This window comes from Phodopus roborovskii, unplaced genomic scaffold (genome assembly GCF_943737965.1).
Source record: "Phodopus roborovskii unplaced genomic scaffold, PHOROB, whole genome shotgun sequence".
NCBI lineage: Eukaryota > Metazoa > Chordata > Mammalia > Rodentia > Cricetidae > Phodopus > Phodopus roborovskii.
Genome location: NW_026126578.1, coordinates 1158604 through 1178715, shown reverse-complemented (window position 1 = coordinate 1178715; position 20112 = coordinate 1158604). Strand labels below are relative to the sequence as shown.

General features: G+C 39.7%; 1 protein-coding gene across 2 annotated transcripts in view; it reads left to right on the top strand.

The window, feature by feature from the left end:
- Sumf1 (sulfatase modifying factor 1) overlaps positions 1-19418 on the top strand; it is a 74434-nt gene extending 55016 nt beyond the window's left edge. Inside the window, exons 7-8 of one of the 2 annotated variants that reach the window (XM_051203629.1) lie at positions 8886-8945; positions 18361-19418. In XM_051203629.1, coding sequence (XP_051059586.1) covers positions 8886-8945; positions 18361-18471 — 171 coding nt within the window. In that variant the 3' untranslated portion in view covers positions 18472-19418. The remainder of the gene's footprint in view (positions 1-8885; positions 8946-18360) is intronic. The other variant, XM_051203628.1, reaches the window with a different exon arrangement.
- Positions 19419-20112: the final 694 nt, after the last annotated feature.

Genomic DNA, 20112 nt, shown 5'->3' with positions numbered 1-20112 from the left:
GTAATATGTATGTGATTCTTATCAACCTCTATGTTTATTTTTATGCTGCTTATACTGTGATTGGAACAATTATGTTAAATACCATATTTTGTGTATAATTCTAGAAACAAGATTTGACGTTCATTAGACAGTGGAGGCCATCCATCATGATGGGAGCAACTTGAATGCAGTTTTGAGAACTCTTTTCTTTTTTGACCTGACAAGGGTAGAACAAATAGTATGAAGGAAATAGCTGTTTTCATTCATTTCACAAACAGATAATTTACCACCACAGGATTGGGTGGTTTTGCAAAGAAAATAGGGGAGCTGTTCATTTGGTTTGTGGGTCTGATGTGCTGTTGTTGTAAGTTGGTCCCTCCGCCTGTGAATTTTCTTGGCCATCACTTCCTCTTTTTCTGTAATAAGTAAACCTAAATGTGCACCTCTTTTTTTTTTTTTTTTTTTTTTTTTTGTTTTGTTTTTTAATCTTTTTGTTTCTTTGAGACTGGGTCTCATTATGCAGCTCTGGCTGTCCTAGAACTCACAATATAGACCAGGCTGGCCTTGAACTCATAGTGATTTTCCTTCTTCTGCCTCCTAAATTCTGGGATTAAGGGCATCCACCATCACGACCAGCTTGTATACCCTTTTACATTAATTCTTCCTAGGAGATGAATAACATTTCACACAATTCAAAGGGCTTTATTTGAAGCAATGCTTTTATTTCCTTACCCTTAAAATCCTTTGTCTGTGTTGAATACTGAGCATGAAAGAGAATTATTGGTTTATTTTGTACCTTGGGAAGGGGATCTTTGAAGTCTACAAGATGGTTGATGGGTTAGAGGTGAAGGCACTATGGTGTTTTGATAATTAGACTTCCCAGCTCACTACCTGCTAGCTGTGAGACTTGGCACACATTTCATCTCTAGGGGCTTCCAAGTTTCTCATCCTCAAAATGACACTTCTGCTTTCCTGAATCATCACTGGGATTAAATGCGGTGGAAAAGGTTGGTATACTTTCAGTAATTGTGATGCAGAACAATCAGAAGCCATTAGCTGTTTTTACATTATGAGGTGTTTGAAAACACAGTGCCTTTTTTTTTTTTTTTTTTTTTAAAGAGGTGGGACGATCAGAGGGGTGGGGTTCAGCTATCTTTCCAACTCTCACTCAGGAGGCTGAGACAACCAGCTCTACAACAGTACATTAAAAATTTACTGTAAAATAATTAAAAGAAATAGGGAAGATGGCAGAGATGACTGAAGAAACTTCTTGTAGGAGCAGGTTAGCAGAGCAAGTGTCTTAGTCACACTCATGATGCCTCTGTTGGTATGGTAGTGCATTAGTGTGCAGGGAAACCTTCAGCGAAGCAGCTGGATGGGTTTTTATTGCCCTGAATTTTGGGTCACTGGAACCCTGCCTGTAGGAGTCCTTGTCATTTGCCAGCTGGAAGACTTGCCTAGAAGTCAAGTGTGCCAGAGACTCTAGCACTCAACCAGGCAAGGACAACTTAGCTTTCAACTTAGCAAGTGCTCTTCTCAAAAATCTCTCCCTTTAGTCTCTCTGAATTCCTCTTCATTTAAACTTCCAAGGAAGTCTTTAATGAGTAACATTTTGGGTCATATAAGATGCAATTTTATTTTTTCATTTTGTGTCCTTTCCTTTGACTTTAAAATTTTTCTTATATGTGGAAAATTCCAAACATACAAAAATAGAAAAAAAAAAAAGTCTGCTAAGCTCCTGTTCTAATTTTACTAATTATCAATTCATAGTGGGTCTTGTTGGATCTATGTATGTTTCTTCTTGCCTCTAGTAACGTGTAGGGTGTAGGAGGCATGAAGATCTGCTGGCTATGGTGTTTGCAGAGACCCCTGCCGTAATGCACTTCAGATTTTATATTTTACTGACAGTGGCTTTTTCTTCTTCCTGACTTACGACTCTGACTTTTATCATTATCTGGTTTTTTTGGTTTTTTTGGTTTTTTTGCTTTCTTAAAAAAAAAAAAAAAACCTAGTTGTGGCTGGGCATGCACACCTCCCAGCACTTGGGGCACAGTGGCAGGTAGCCTGGTCTACGTAGCAGTTCCAGGCCAGCCAGGGCTACCGAGTGAGACCCCAGCTCAAAACAAAGGAATAAACAAGTAACTCCTGAGCATTATTTTGATATAATTGACACTGATATGCAACACATTTAAAATGTGTATTTTGATCCATTTTGGTAAACATCCATGAAATCATCCCAGTCAGAATAATGAACATACTAGTCACCTCAGAGTTCCTCTGTGCCACCTTGTAATTCTACTGTTCTTTGTGTCTCATGCCCCAGCAATGTATGATCCTCTTTCAAGAAAGCACAGATTAACTGGCACTTTTTCAGGTTTAGATAAATGGAATCATATATCATGCATTCCTTTATCCGGCCATTTTCTGAAATGCCAGTCTTTTATCTAGTCTACAAATGTTATTGGGCTCCCTCATTTTGGAATCTGTAAAGGCCTGTTGGGCCGCTATTGTAGTTGGCCCTGGTGGAAATGGTGGTGGCTTGAACAAGAGAGGTTGCCGTGGTGATGATGAACTGCCATTCATTAAAACTCTCCTTTGGAGGTAATGTTAATTGGACTACGTGGATGTAGGGGTGAAAGACAGGGTGGAATTCAGATTATCTCCCACGATTGGGCAGTATTTTAAGACAGTCACAAAATTGGTGTTTAAATATTTTTTTTTTTTTTTAAATAAAGTCTGCCTTTCCTTGTCCAATTGAACATTTTTAATTTCAGTTTTTCTTTCAGGTGTTTTGAAGTAGGCTAGCAGAGAGACCTTAGTATGGAGGCAGATATTTTGGATTTTTTTTATTTATGTTGAAGTGACATTAACTCTTTTCTCAAAGACTCACCAGTTCCTGTGTTGCTTTTACTGATGAAAAATTCATTTCAACTAAGTCTGATGCCATGATAGAGTCAGACTGCACTTTGTGATGCTACCTATGGTAGTTTTATTATAGTATAAAATGATTGGTCTTTATTCTACAAGGGTTATTAGCGTGCCATACATTTTATTAGGACTTGGACAACTCCATTTGGGAGTTGAGCATCAGACAAACTAGATCAAGTAGTCTCTGTAGGTTTGAATTTGAAGTTACACACTACTAGGGCTATCAGGTTCCTGCGTGCCTTTGGGAAATCTGAGGGAGTTATAACTTAATAATAGGAAGCAGTATCATCAGCCTGACACTGATTGCCTGTCATTTACTCAGTACATCCTAAACAGCATCCCATTCAGTCTCTGCATCGGTCCAGAGAAGCAGGGACCATTATTAGCTCTATATTGTAAAGAAGGAACCTAGGAGCATAGAGGAGTTACATAACTATCTCAAAAGGTCATTCAGTGTTGGAGGCAGGGTTTGAACACAAGTTGGTTGAGCCTATGGTTTTCATCCAGAGGTAACATTTGAGGTGGCTCTTGCATGGTAAGTGAGAGTCTAATGAACAAGCAGGACCAGTCTTATTAGGCAGAAAAAGTCAAGTGTTCCTGGGAAGCTGGTGAGTTGAAAAAACACAGGGTTTCTAGGCATCTGTCTGGGTTATTTGAGCAGATGTTCCATAGAGAGATTTACAAGGCCTTTTAAAACATCTTCTGAAATTTTTAGTAGTTTCATGACCCCTCCTTTTATTTTCTTAGAGGCAAAAAGTCCGTACTACAGGCATCTGGTTTGGCTGATATCAAAGGCATTTTCTGATCTCAAACAACTTGGACCTTGCTCTCTACTGCTTCCAACTTTTCTCAATTATTGTGATTGAGAGGGAAAGTCTATAGTGGTTGTAAACTGCCTAATCTTTCCTGCTCTGCTCACTCTCTGCCAATGGCTTTTGGGCTGTCAGCCAGCATCTGAGTACCACCCAAGTGCTCTCAAATGCTCTATGTTTGTGCAAGTGACATCTATAGTGTGGTGGTGGATCTTTTCCTCAGAGGCTCATTCTTTTATTTTCCTTCATTATTTTTACACATTTTAAAATATTGTTATTAGGATGTAACAACTATACACAATAATGGGTTTCATTTATGACTTTTTTTTTTTTTCCAGACAGGGTTTCTCTGTGTATCCCTGGCTAGCCTGGAACTTACTCTGTAGACCAGGCTGGCTTCCAATTTAGAGACCTGCCTTCCAAGTGCTGGGATTAAAGCCTTGCACCACTACCTGGCTCGTTACAGTATTTTCACACATGTACATAATTACCATTTTCACCCCATTGCCTTCTTATTCCCATCCAAATCTCTCTGATCCCCATTCCCTTCCCAAGTAGTCCTTGTGTGTGTGTGTGTGTGTGTGTGTGTGTGTGTGTGTGTGTGTGTGTGTGTGTGTGTCTGTCTGTCTCTCTGTCTGTCCATCCCAGTGAATTTCACTAGGATTGCTTACTGGGGTATGGGTGAGGGATTATTTGGAGGATTGTGGGCACCTCCTAGAAGCTCTTTATTATTTTTTGCTTTGGAGAATGTATTGTGCTTAGAGTACTGGGTTGTTTATTTCGAGACATTAAACACAATGGAAGATACATTTAAAATTTTAATGAATTGTCTCTGAGTGTACAAAGGTGACCTTTATTATGCCAGGGAATTTTAGTTTTTACTGCACTGAATCTGCTCCCCAATTTTTGTTAACAGAGTTTGGTAAGTAATACGTTAATGGTGATTTTAAAGACCTGCATCCCTGCCTCTTAACTTCCCTTTTCTTTCTTCTTCCATCAATGTTCTTTAATGACTGCTTGGTGGCATCTTAGAGAAATGTTACTCTTGAGTTTTTTGCTTTGAAAATGGTGAGATATAAATGAAAATAGAGAGTCCCATAGTTCAGAGTCAGTGATTATTAACTCTGCCAGTCATGATTCATTCAATCAGAAATGGAGTCAGCTACCAGTAAGTGTGTGAGTGTGTGCAGGATGAATTTATTACTGAAGTTTTACTGTACAGAGTGGCTGTAATGCTGTTTTTTAATGTGATATTTGATAGTGTCATAATATGAACTGTATTATGAAATAGTGGTTTTCTTCAAGTGTGTGGGCCCTTGAGATCTTTGAGAACACAGTAGAAAAGATATATGTATGTCTGGTCAGAAAGTGCAAAGGAAATCTGGCTCTTTGGATTGTCAGCTGAAGTCCATGCAGACAGGCTGAGATTGCCAATCTCTCACTGCTTTCAGCTCTGAAGATGTGGATTCCTGTAGACAGGGCAAATGCCATTCATCTGTGAGCCCATAGCACACCTGCCCTAGTCTAAAACTGAAGGGTGGATGGTCTGAGGGAGGCAGCAACAGCTGCAGATCTGCTTGGTCTTCTCCTGTTAGTATTATTCTGAACAAGAAATGGATGGTCTGAGGGAGGCAGCAACAGCTGCAGATCTGCTTGGTCTTCTCCTGTTAGTATTCTGAACAAGAAAACACCGTAGCTCCTGTTTCTCTTGTCATCCAGGTCTCCCAGTAGATGTCCCTTGTAGCTCATCTTAACCCAAAGCCAGAAGGAACAGAACTGGGGCATGCTGTAAAGCTTCTATTTCAGCAAGTATTCAGTCCAGTTTAATGAAACACCTTCATATGCCAAGTGCAATATGATTTTATTGCACTTTGGTATGTGTCTGTAAAATGTAGACTTCTAAAATAGTGTTTTTAATTCTTTGAGTAGAGGTGGGTCTTGAGGACTCTTCCTTGATCCATTGTGGAATTTTGACTGACTTGATCCTATGTTGATGCATTCAACAACCACATCATGCCCAGAATCCCCATCTGCTCTTACTTTCTTTCCATCCCTCTGCTATGATGTTTGCTGAGCCTTGGATGACACATACACAGTTCCACTATGCTTTTGGCTGGTCATGGGTCTTACATAAGAATCTTCTCTGACCAAATATAAGAACAACACAAATCCATGGGTATAAACATAAATATTTAGAAGGCAGTTGACAGTGTAACCATTTAGCAAAACAAAAGCAGTAGGTTCCCCCTAAGGCCTATGTTCTCCTTGGTAATGGACTTTTGACCAGGTTTACATTACCAGGCATGATATTCCTCTTGTGGGGCTGGGCCCATAGCCAATCATAAAGCAGTTGGTTATTCCTATAACCATCATGCCACTGTTGTACTAATGGGCACAACTTGTCAGTATTATAGAATCAGGGTCTCACACTAGGTAAGACCAGGGATGTTTCTTTCCCCCAGCACCCTTCATAGTACCTCCATCACTCTGTAGGCTAGCCATCCAGGAGAGAGTTTACTGGTCCAGGCCTAGTCTGAGATCAATTTGAGGTTGATTTCTCTATATCCTGTTCCCAAAATGAATGGTGGCTTCAGCAACAGGCTCTTACCACCTAAAGATAGAGAAATAGAGAGATCATCACTAACCCACTTATTTACTTTGTTTGTATGTTTATGTGTGAGCACACCTATGCCACAGTGGGTATGTGGAAGTCAGAAGACAACTTGCAGGAGTCAGTCTTCTCCTCCTTCCATGTAAGATTGAACTCAGATCATAAAGGCTTCATGACAAGCCCCTTTACACCTGAGCCATTCCAGCAACCTAAATGAATAACTCTGTTAAGGCTTTGTTGAACATGAGTTTTAGGGTCATTATTTAAGATACTGCATCCTCTTAGTAATTTTCCTCCATTTTTGGCATTTCAAACAGTTGTACCTAATCCACTCTCTTGTTTTTAGGAAAACTAGTTGTATTTATAACAAGTAGCTGAGCAGTCACCTAGGTTCAGGATTATATTGGCTGTTGTAGTTGTAGTGGCCTGTGATGGTTCCTGTTAGTGCTGTGCCATCATGAAGAGTGACATATTTTTCAGCTGTAACCTTAGATCATTGGAGTAGCAATGAGAGGGAAATTATCTTGTCACATCTTCCTATTGGTGAATGACCTGTTCTTGTTCTTAGATGTATTTGACCAAACAAAATTTATCTTATATTCTGCCACACACTGTGGTAATTATGGTAAGAACTGAATTGTCTTTAATCCATGGTCTGATAGAATGTGGCGAACCTCCCAAGGCAGCAAATGCAAGAATTCCAATGCAAGAAATAAGTCTTAAGAGATATGACCATCATATGGAGGAGGTACATAATTATACTTACTTCAAGTGAATTATTTTTATGTTCGTTGGTGTTTTTGTTCTTGGAACTGGAGTTACAGATAGTTGTGTGAGCTGCCATATGGATAGTAGGTCCTCTAGAAGAGCAGTCAGTCCCCTTAACTGCTGAGCCATCTTCTCAGCCCTTCAAGTGAATTCTCGATTAATGTCTTACCCCTTTCCTCCTTTTTTATATGAATGGGTGTTTTGCCTGCATGTATGTCAATGAACCATGTGCATGCAGTGCCCACAGAGACTAGAAGGCCTCTGATCCCCTGGGACTGAGGTTATGGATGGTTGTGAGCTGCCATGTAGGTGCCTGGGTCCTCTGGAAGAGCAGCCAGTGTGTTTAATTGCTGAGCAGTTTCCAGGCACAAATGCCTTACTTTTTATACACTAACTCATCCAGAGATTCTGATGCAGTAGCTGTCTAATTCTAGATGTTCATGAAGAGAAACCTGTGCTTCTAGCCTTTTTACATTTTCATTATGTTACTTACTTAACAATGTATCTTAGTGTGTAGGGCCTTGGGAATACTCTGAACTTGCAAAGGAATGATGTAGAGTCAGTGACTTGCAAGAAATGCTTGCAAGAAACCTGCCCTTCCATCCACTTTGATAACATTATCAAGACAGTGTGCTACCCCTGTTTGGGGGTGAGATGTGTTTTGTCTCTTATTCAGTAGCCTTTGACAAATATGTTTTTAGCCAGAAATGGGAAAACTAAGCCAGGAAGAGGATTGTGCAGGCTTCTCTTATTTTCAGTAAACAGAACAGATGGCTGTGTGATTAGTTGTATTTTTGAACAACAAAGGAAAAACAAAATCATTCCCACCCCCACCCCTCAGCTCTGGCTAGGGGAGCTTCTTGGTGCATCTTACCCACCTTTTGAAGCGCTTCCTTGATCTTGAGGCTTTTATCTTGCCAGTAGAAGCTCCAGGATTTTCATCTCCCTTGTGGTTTTATCAGAACCTCTTTCTAGAAGAAACAGACTTGCCTTTTGGCTGCTCTGTCTGCATCTTTGTTCTCCTCACTGTTGCTCTTAGGAACATTAGGCATTCTCCAACTTCCTGCCCTTCTGGTTTCTAATGGGAAGTAAGGTAAAGCCTCAGAGCACAGAGCCTGGAGCAGAGCCTGGGTGCGAATCTTCATTCTGAGACTTAACCTCCCTGCAAAGGGGCTATTGATGGCATGAGAATTGATACAAAATACTTAGAATAGTGCTTTCTTCCTAGTAGGTACTATGTCCGAAGTGTTTCATTTTATTTTTTAAGAAAAGTGTTCTGCTTCAGGATTACACTGACAGTTACATGGTTTTATATAGTTTTTTGAAGGGGTGTAATGGGTAAACTGGGTGATGCACAGGGAGAATTACTAACCCACAACAGCATAACTCAACATTGCTGTCTGAATGAATAAGCCAATGATAATACAGGATAAATCTGAATATCAGGATGACGAGGTAGGAGATGCCTAATTTATTAGGCACCTAGGCCAAAAAAAAAAAAAAAAAAAAAAGGACTTTTGGAGACAAGGTGGAATTGCTTTCTGTCATCACCAAGTCTTCATCTAGTAGCAGGAACTTAAGGTGGATTGTAGAAGAAAAATAGTTGGGCATTTGGGGTCAGGGATATTCAAAAGGGTGTGGGTGTATGCACAGTGTTCAGGATAGAAACACATGTGGAGAGTTTTGGTAGCCACTGGATGACGGCTCCTAACAAAAGGGGCTCTTTTTCACTAGGTGAGGAACATTCATGTTGTTGAGACTAACATGATTTTTCTTTTCATCCATAGAAAGGCCCCACTTCTGGGAAAGACCGCGTGAAGAAAGGCGGATCCTACATGTGCCATAAGGTCAGTCATGCTACTAAACTGTTGAGATGTTCTTGTGGGTCACAAATTCATTATAACATACTGCCCCCAAATGTTCCATTCATTTTTGCTAACATAACCCTCTCCCCATCCGAATGAGAAAAATACAGGGGAGTGTTCAATATACTAACAGGCACCGGAGAAAGTAACCACAGAAAAAGAGCTTGTGAATCAAATTCTGTCAACCAGATAATCTGCTGACTCTTAACCTGGTGAGAGGCTTCTGTTAGTCTGTGAAATTGGGTGGGCCGTCTACCTCTTCCTATGTTTAGGTCTAGGGCCACACCCGTAAGTTCAGATGTGTGTAAATTCCTGAACTCTCTGTTGAGATTCAAGCTAAAGTTCTAAATGAAGGATGGTTTGTGGTCTACCAAAATGGAAGCACCCCAGAGTGTTGGGTGTAAACATGTACATTTTTTCTCCATGAGGTATGATTTCATCGTCCAAAACTGGCAGTTCTTGGTTAGTCTCAGTGATGGGTGCCTGAGAACAACTTGCATAAGGAATTTGGAAATAGAATCTGACCCCTTCCCTTTCCTCTTTGACTCATGTATTTTTAGAGCCAGGAACACTCAGATTCTGTCTTCCAGCTGTGTCCAAAGAAGCATTTGCAGTTTACTGTTATTGCCAAGAATCTTTGCATGGTTATTGACTTAGTCCTGAAGACTTAAATCCATCTATAGTGCCTCCAAATTAAGTTACTAATTTTGTGATGGAGACATTATCAAACTTTGTCCAAAAACATTAGGATCTTTAAAGCTCTGCAGGTATTGAAAAAGCACTGTTTGGTAATGACCTCAAGAGACTAGATGATGCACATGAGTGAGTTTGTAGGTAAGTGTTTTCTGCATATTTCTTAGTTTAGAATCTTTGACCATGTGGGAAGTTCATCCAGTTCAGCTCAATTCTTGCTTCATACCTACATTAAACACCATAGTGGCACACACCTTTAATTCCATCACTCAGGAGGCAGAGGCATGTGGATCTCTGAGTTCAAGGTCAGCCAGAGCTACACAGTGAGATCCTGTCTAAAAAAAAAAAAAAAAAAAAAAAAAAGCTGAAGCCAAAAAGAGAAAACAAATCTACATTAATGATAAGATGTGGGTGAATTTAACTTTATGGAATCATAATTAATTAATTAATTAATTAGATTTTTGAACCATGATCTTGGTATGCTGGCCATGTAGTCTCCAACTCCTGAAGCAAAGTATTCTTTCTGCCTCAAACCCCTACTCCCCTACCCCCAATAAATGGGACTGTGGATATTTTCTACCTTCTTGGCTCACTGCCTCATGTCTCATTCTGGTTTTTTTTTTTTTTTTTTTTTTTTTTTTTTGGAGAAAGGGTCTCACTATGTTGCTCTGGTTGGCCTGGAACTTACTATGAATACCAGGCTCTCCTTAACTCACACATCCACTTGCCTGTCTTCCAAGTGCTGAGATTAAAGGTATGCACCACCGTGCTTAGCTTTGATCATAGGGACTAATTTTTTTTTGAAATTAAGTATTATATTACTATAGTTGTTGTGTTTCATATCAGATTGAGAATATTTGCTTTTTTTTTTTTTTCCCCTGAGGTGGGGTTTCTCTGTGTAGCCTTGGCTGTCCTGGAACTGGCTCTGTAGACTAGGGTGGTTTTGAACTCACAGAGATCTGCCTGCCTCTGCCTCCAGAGTACTAGTATTAAAAGCATGTGCCATCACTACCTGGTAAGGACAATTTATTTTGGCTCACAGTTTCAGAGCTTTCCTCCCTTTCTCCCTTTCTCCCTTCCCCCCTCCCTCCCTCTCTCCCTTCCTTTCTTCTTAGGGTCTCACTATCTAGCTCTAGCAGTCCTGAAACTCACTATGTAGACTAGGCTACCTCGAACTCAGAGACCTGCCCACCTCTGCCTCCCAAGTGCTGAGGTCAAAGGTGTGTACCATCACTGCCCAGTTTATTTGTAGTGTTTAATCAGTGAATATAGATTTTGCTAGATGTTTTGTATATGTCTGTTGAGGTGATTTTCTTTTCTTTTTCAGTTAGTACAGTATAATATGTCAAAGTACAATGATTGATTTTCATTTTCTTGTTTTTTGAGTCTTACTACAGAATCTCACACTAGCAACCAACATGTCCAGCTTAGTTTTCCCTTATTAAACCATCATTGTATTCCTGGTGTACATTCCACACACAAGAGGATGTGTTATTCTCTTTCTCTATTTTGGATTCAATTTCTGAAAACATTGAGAGACTTTACATATAATTAATGATGAGTAGGTCCTTTTTTGTTGTTGTTGTTCCTAGTAATTTTTGTGTGGTGTTGGTGTATTGTTATGTTCATGAATTTAATTGGAAAATATTCTCATATCTTATGAATTTTTATATTCAATTTTAAAGAAGAATTCATATAAAACTAACATTACTTCTTTCTGAAATGCTTGGTAAAGTTCCTTATTAAAGACATTTGGACCTAGACTTGTGCATCCAGCCTTTCCCCTCCCCATTACTGTATGAAAATCCTAGGCAGACTACATTTTTACGGAAAAGAGGCTTTATTTGGTTTATATTTTTAGGGATTCAAGGCTGAGGAGCATTATCTAGTGATTATATTCTTGCTGACAGTATGTGTGAGTGTGTGTGTTTGTGAGTGTGTGTGTGACTGTGTGTGTATGTGTATATGTGTGTGTGTGTGTGTGAGTGATGTGAGTGGTGTGTGTGTGTGTGTATTCAAATTCATTATGATCACTTACCTTCTTTCTATAAAGTCAGTAAGATTCAAGAATAGTGACTCTACTTAAATTCCTCCCCAAAACTCCTCACCTATAAGCAACATAAGGATATGTTTCCATTCCTTTGATAGATAGCCTTAGGGGATACTCTCAAACCATATCTATGCTATAACAAATTATTCTTGTAAATTTACTCATTTAGTATATGTTGGGCTTTGTAGATTATCTGTTTCTACTTGGGTAAGCTGTGATAATTCTGTTATTGAAGGAGTCAAGTCTTTCATATGAATTTTTGAATTTATTATTTCAATCTGAATTTTTATTGGTTATTTAAACCAATTATATTTAATATAACTATTGATATTATTGGGTTTGAATTTTGTTTCTTGAGATTTTGGGGTTTTTTTCTTCTTTGCCTTATCTGTTCTTTGTTCATTTTTAATCTTTATCTTTTTTTGATTATTTAAATCACTTAATTTTCTCTCCTTTGGCTTATTATCTATAACTCTGTTTTCAAATGAATGGTTGATTTAGAATCAAGTTAATAATTAACTTTTCCTAATCAACCTGTAGAATGCACCTTGAATGGTTTAGGCTCAGAGTGATGGGGAAACTATTACAAAAGAAAATAATTAAATGTCAAAACTGGATGGAATCAGAATTGTTCCAGAGAAAAATAACAGTTACAGAAATAAATAAATAGAAAGAATGTTGCAATTCATTTTTCAAAAGTTTTATTTTTGGTTTGTGTGGATATTTTGTCTGCATATATGTCTGCACAACTCAGCTTGTGTGTTGAGTACCCTCAGAGTTATAGATAGATGAGTCACCATGTGGGTTCTTGGAATTGAACTCGAGTATTCTGGAAAAGCAACCACTACCATTAACCACTGAGCCATCTCTCCAGCTCTGTAATTAATTTGAAAAATTATTCTGAGCTGGGTGATGGTGGTGCATGCCTTTAATCCCAGCACTTGGGAGGCAGAGGCAGGTATATCTCTGTGAGTTTGAAGCCAGCCTGGTCTATAGAGCTAGTTCCAAGACACCCAGAGCTGTTAAATAGAGAAACCCTGTCTTGAAAAAACATTATTCTGACTAGAAGGTAGCATTCTTTTGGACATAAACTAAAGCCACTTTGCATGGCTCAAGTTAAAAACTCCTATAATCAGGTCTTTTTTTAAAAAAGTTATTTTATTTTACTATTTAAAAAAAATAAAGAAAAACGTTTTGTGTATGTGTATGGGTATTGTGCCTGCATGTATATCTGCATACCATTAGCATTCTGGGTGTGCATGGAGGCCAGAAGAGTACATTGCATCCACTGGGACTGGAGTTACTGATAATTGTGAGCCACCATGTGGATTCTGGGAATCAAACCCAGGTCCTCTGGAAAGGCAATAAGTGCTCTTATCTGCTGAGCCATCTCTCCAGGCCCATAATTCCTAGTTTTTAACTGTCTGTATAAGCTTCCGGAATGAGATGAGGGCACAGAAAGGGACACAGTGAGGTAGCACACCATCCAATTAAGAGCATAGGCTATTGTCCTCCATCTGTTGATTACAAGCAGTGTATTCTCTCTTGGTCTCAGTTTTTCCTCCTGTATAACGTGAGTATGATTTATACGTTTCTCATAGGATTATCAGAAGAATTCACAGAATCAGCATATGGTAAATCCATGGAGTTGTGCACTTAATAAGTGCTCAAATACAAATGTTGGTAATTGACGTTATTAGATTGATACCTAATATTCCAATGTGGGCTCTTCATGCCAACCCCCAGCACCAGGGGGCCAGACTACCAAAATGATAAAAGAATTGGTCCTGTGTCATTTGAAAGAGCAGTGGTAAGACTTGGGTTCTGGTACATGATCCCCTAGAATGATTTTTATTCAATATGAGATATAGTTGCCTTAAAAATATCCTTTATCTGAGAAACATTTTCCTCTCAATGGAAACCATATTTCTGTCTTATTTGAGTTCACGGCCTCTGGGATGGGAGGTCATTATCTTAAATGGATTGCTTCCTGATCCAGGATCAGATCCTTAGCATAGATATGGAGATCACTTTTACAAAGTAATTAGCCATTTTGATGAAATCGGATTGAAACAAGTCCCTCTGACTACTCCCGTTCTTAATTAATAGAATGACCCATTTTCAGCCACCCAAAAACCTCACTTCCTTTAAAAAACACTCTTGATGCTAAAAATAGAGGTAGAAAAATATAAAGAATAACTGGAACATTCATAACCAGGACATTTGCTCTTTATTGGCTCTATTGGTGACCCAAGATTGAAATTTAAGAGAAGCACTTATTAATAAGTATTTTCTGAGTGAATGGGTGTGTTTAAGTAGAATGATGGTGTGAATTGATTCTTTGCAGGTGATGGGCCTGACCCTTTAGCACTCAGGAATGCATGTGTGTGCATGCATGCATGTGTGTGTTTGTCTCTGCGTGTGTCTATGTTGCTAAGGATCAAACCCAGGGCTTTGCACACACCACAAAGTGATGTCTCTGTCCCCTCACTTTTGTGGTGAGACTCGCAGTTTTTGGATTCAGTTCTTCACAGTTGTTTTATTGAAGGGATGGCTCAGTAATTGCTGTCATCCAGTGGTGACCCTTTATATGGTTGTTGGTTTTTTAAGGCTTCTTGTTATACAAACAAAGCAAATTTATTTTATAAAATTTAGAAAAGAAATTATAAAGATGACAATAAAATCAGATGTCTTATGTCCTAGAGAAAACTATTCGATGATATTCTGCTATGAGTTTTAATGTACTTTAATATATATATTTCAAAAATAGAATTAATGACTCTGTGTTTACTTAAGGTTTTCAATTATGGTCATAATAACAATCCTGTATATCACAGACCTTTTTCCTAGTCTCTTGTGTCATTGATGCAGAATCCTCAACACTGTTCTGAGCAGGCACTAAAAATTCATCAGGGCTATTACAGCCTGGCTTTGGTAGCATATAGAATAACCCACCAGAGTTGTCCTTTAGCCTACTCGTTTACACAGCAGTAACCTTTCCCTTCCATCCACGTGTCGTAAGTGTATCCACAGTCGGAAGCTGAAGGAGGTGTCTTCTTTTCCCCACAGTCAACACAGTCTCAAGGGCCTGCTTCAAAGTTGGACAGTGCTGCTCTTGTTTCTGTGAGGAAGCTGTCAGCCAAGCCGAGTTTCTGTGACCAAGAGTGGGTGTCCACTAAACAAATCATCTGCAGCTCTCTCTGTTTGCCTTTGTTGTAGAGGACTTTGTTTTGGTGTGTTTCAGTTTTGGGGGTGTGAGGGATTGAATGCAGGCCTTGTTCACACTAGGCATGTGCTCTAACACTGCGTGTAGTCTCCCAGCCAAGATGAAGTGTTTCTCTGTACTTCTATGGACAGCTTCATTTTATTCAGTGAGGATCCAGATTCTAGAAGGCTTTGCCTAAGGTTAAATACCCACCGAGCTTGCAATTTTGCCCATGCTGCTCAAAAATTAGCAAAATGTTTATCACAATGTGTGCTTGTATCGAGTCCAAATTCCTCTGACTGGGGATGGTAAGTGGCTCCATTATCTTATCTGATCACATTTCTTGCTTTTTACATTACCTGTCTCTGGCTAATTTTGTTTGGAATTCCAGTTTTCCAATTTTGGGGGCATCTGAGCTCCCTCTCAGACAGGCTTTTCCAATCCACCCTATAAAAATGTCCACCCTTGTTTTCAGCCCTCTCTCCCCATTTTTGCGTTCTTCAGAGATGACCACTGCCAGAAGCAGTCTTGAATTTTTCAGTCTGTTTATAGTCTGACTGCTCTCTTTGAATGTCAGCTCTCTGATAACAGGTTCCTTGTTTGTCGGCTCTGATTATATTCCTCATGCCTAAAATTGCATGTAGTGTATTACAAGTTCTCACACATTTAATGTATAACCTTACTGCTCTGTGATTGGGCTATGGTTGGGCCATTCTCTTGCCTATTTTTTACCATCTTCATGCTTCTAATACTATTGTATAGTCACATAATCTGCATGCCATCCTCCTTTATAAATTACTGGTTTCTCAAAGTGTACCCCATGGGCTGAAGCAGCCCCAGCCCCAGGAAACTTGTTAGATATGTACCTTGAATGTCACATGAGCAGCATTTCTTGGTGTACAATCTAGGTATGTGTATTTAAACAATCTCTCTCTCTCTCTCTCTCTCTCTCTCTCTCTCTCTCTCTCTCTCTCTCTCTCTCTCTCTCTCTCTCTCTCTCGATCCCCTTACCAAAGCAACTTCAGGGCCAGTGAGATGACTCACTGTTAGGGATCACTGAAGTGTACAGCACACAGACAGAATAAACAATTGAACAGCAACTTAAGGAAGAAAATCTGGAGTAGCTAGTCACATTGTATCCACAGTCAGGAAACAGAGGGAGAGAAATATTGGTGATCAGCTAGCTTCCTCCTTTTTATGCAGTCTAGCCCTGCAGCCTAGGGAATGATGCCACCCATATTTCATGTGGGTCTTCCCACCTCAGTTAACCTTATCAAGATAATCCCTTATGTGCGGTTTTAGTCCTGTCTGATTTACAGCATTAATCACCACAATTACATTCTGAGAACCACTGTCGTAAGCATGCATGTGTCCCTTAGACCAGGTACTGCCTAGAGACATTGATATTTTGCAAGGGATTCAAATGACTAGCATTAGTCTTTAACTTAGCCCAAGGCTGTTTTATAGCTGTTTGATATGTAGTCATTATTTTCTCACCCACCTGTGGTCTCCAGCCAGCCAGGACAAGATCATGTCTAGACCTGGGTATGTTCTCCCAATGTATACAGTAGGCATTCAGGAAATCTCATTTCCTTCCGATGTATACAGTAGGCAGTCAGGAAATGGAATGCTTGTTGTCTTCATTGTGAATGCTCCCATCATGGAATAAGACTGTTAGAGTCATCTGTGTGCCTCCCCCAAGCCTGACCATTGCTACAGCATGGAATTCACTGCACGTGTGTGGTTTGAGAGAGCACTGAATTATGGGTTTGATTCTAGAAATGTCAGAGCTCTGCCATTTCACAGCAGCCTAGTGCCTGCACCGAAGCTTCTGCTGTGTCTTCTCACCCACTCCTTACCAAATGGTTGAGAGCTTTTATTCATGCGGGTCACATAGGAGCAGATACCATCACCTTCTTATTATTTCAATCACATTTGACATTCCTCTTCTGTTGATATACCTGAGAATTGGTAATACATTCTATTCCTCACTGTTCACAAGGAAAATTGGTTGCTGTTGTTTTATTATCTATAGAAGATAGAGCATTCTTTCTTTCTTTTTTTATGGCAGAAATGAACCAGAGAATTTCCATGTCAACTTCAGAGATAATTTTTATGGAGATTAGAAGCATGCTGACCCATTTTTCCCTTCCCACAAATTATCTCTTCTGTGTGAATTCCCAACATTTTCTGCACAATTCTTTTTGAAGTGTCTTTAGCCGGCTGTCAGGTACTTGGGTTCACTGGGCCAGCTCTTGAGTTTATGCTCAAGACCTGGAATGACTAGTTTGTCTTTATTCTCTGTTACTTTGAATCAGGGAATGAACCTCACAAGAAGTCCATGCATGGTTCCTTAGGGATCTGGCAGCTTTCAAAATGCCAATAGTCCAATAGTCTGTGGCTGCAGATACATGTCCTTTGTGTTTGTGTGAGTGTGTTTGTAAGTTGGATGTATGTGTTTGTGGTAGGAAAGAAGATGTGGGAAGGATGGCCCCCTTCCACTGAGAGTGTAGACTCTTACTAAGAAAGGGACCACACTACAGTCATGCTTCCTTTAACAATCGTGTCACCTTCTGTAACTTGTTTGATTTGCCTAGGCTCTTACAAAGAAATAAAAGACAGAAGTGCCTACTACCGTGCCGAATATGTCCTAGGATATCAATGCCCATGTTTGCTCTTACACAATTAGAGTGAAATAAATGCACCCCAAAATGAATAGCTTTATTATTGCTGACTTAAACTCCCAGGACACTGGGGAAAAAACAGTTTTCCTGTAGCCTTACTTATAGTTTTATGTTCTTATGCTGACTCTTTAATTTTTTGCCAGCTGTTTAATATATTACATGATATTTGATGCTGTTATTAATCTTTTTATTGCCACTTATCTCTATTGATAAAATGTCAAAAATTGATAAAATTGATGCAAATAGCTAAAAATTAGGAATTTTACTTTCAAGTATAATGATTGTGAGTGTATATGTGTTTTAATCTTATGGGTCTTTTGGTGTCTTTTTTTTTTTTCCTTCACAAATGATTATATTGGTTAGACCATGCCATATATGCAGCTCTATATTCCGACTTTTAATTCAACACTTTATTACAGGAATTCTGTGTTTTCATATACATGTAAAAACATGATTTTCAGTGGCTACTGACTATACAGTCACACGGATAACCATGGGTGGTGACTGTATGCTTTTTTGGGTATTGTAAGTGGTGGAGGCCTTTCTACTATATGTAGATAGTATTTTTAAGGTGAAAAATACTGGCTGGTTGACTCTTTAATGTTCTGCCCTGTGACAAGCATATGTTACACTGAGTGTCTAGGAAGGCCATTCAGGGGGAAGTTCTGACTTCAGGTAGCTCTGCCTTCTCTGTAGCAGGAACTTTTGTGCTCTAAGCCTTAAGCCAAGGTTTCAGTATCTCTTATGGCATGTTATTTCTTATAGTCCTATTGCTATAGGTACCGCTGTGCGGCTCGAAGCCAGAACACACCAGATAGCTCTGCATCCAACCTGGGATTCCGTTGTGCAGCAGACCACTTGCCCACTGCAGACTGACAGCCTGCAGGAGACTTTCCAGATCCAAGAAATTGTTTCTGATTTCAAGCGGTTTCCCCCTGAACTCCGAAATGATTTTGTATGAAGACTTCCCACCCGAAGAGAGTTACATGTCTGCCCAGTGGCCAAAGGAACCGTCTCGCGTGACCAAATTGCTGACATGTGTCAGTGTGTGTGCTTTATCGTGTGGTGCATCTCTGGGATCATCGCCATTTTTTACTTTGAGAGCCTTTTGAAGAGGAAGGAGAGAGCCGAGAACCTTGAAGTCCTGCCCAGACTCTGCCACAGGGTGAGACCCTGGGGTCCAGTACTTCCTCTGCCTGGGCCTCTGTCCCATCACCAAATGAGGAGATGGACAACACGATCTCTGAGGCTCTCTCCAACTCGCAGATTCTATGCGTAATAGCAGAGTGTATTGTTATTGCATAGTGAGAATTTATGACAGATTATTTTTTAGCTATTTTTTTTGCCATGTGTGAACCTTGGGTAATACTAATCATACAAGGTGAGAATCATCTTCTGTATTATTTTCAGGAAAGGGTAGGGTGTGAGTCTTTTATATTCAAACTGCACTTTGTTCTTTTGAGGAAATCAGTGTCTTTTACATTGTTGTGACAAATCCCATGTGGGCCAGTGATGGGACACTCAAGTTCTGAGTTCTGAACACACAGCAATATCTGTGGAGTGACTCTACTGTCCTTTATCTTTTAACATTAAGTGCCTTTGGCTCAGAGGGACAGTTTGAAGCCCTGTTTCTCCTTCACCCCCAAGCCTTCAGAGAATGTGAAATGTGTACTAATTCGTGAAACTGTTAAATTCTAGGTACAAGGAAAAAGAACCAGAGCCCTGAATAGACAACATTCGGGGTATTCAGTATATTACACTAGAGAGATGGGAAGTCTTGTTGACTTTGAGATACCAGATGTTTTGAATCATGCACTGTCAAATAAACTGGTTCCCCTCTGGTCAGCCTTCACTCTTCATTCCTTACTCGAATGCTCTTTATCATTTCCTCCTTGGTGTTTTCCTTTTGAAAAAAAAAAAATGCTGGATAGGATGTGGAGAAAGGGGAACACTCCTCCACTGCTGGTGGGAGTGCAAACTCATACAGCCATTTTGGAGATCAGTATGGCAGTTCCTCAGGAAAATGGGAATTAGTTTACCACAGGATCCGACAATCCCCCTCTTAGGCATATACCCAAATGATCCATATCCATGCAACAAAGACATCTGCTCAACTATGTTCATAGCAGCATTATTTGTAATAGCAAGAACATGGAAGCAGCCTAGATGCCCCTTAACTGAAGAATGGATAAAGAAGATGTGGCACATCTACACAATGGAATACTATTCTGCAGAAAAAAAATAATGGAATCTTGAAATTCACAGGCAAGTGGATGGCACTATAAGAAACCATCCTGAATAAGGTAACCCAGTCACAAAAAGAGGAACATGGTATGTACTTACTCATACATGGATTTTAGACCTAGAGCAAAGGATCACCAGCCTATAATTCACACCGCCAGAGGAACTAGGATACAAGGTGTATTCTAAGAGATTCATATAAAGTCCCTCACAGAAGGGGGAAGGGACAAGTCCCCCAGAGCACATGGGAAGTGGAGGGGGGCAGTGAATGGAGAG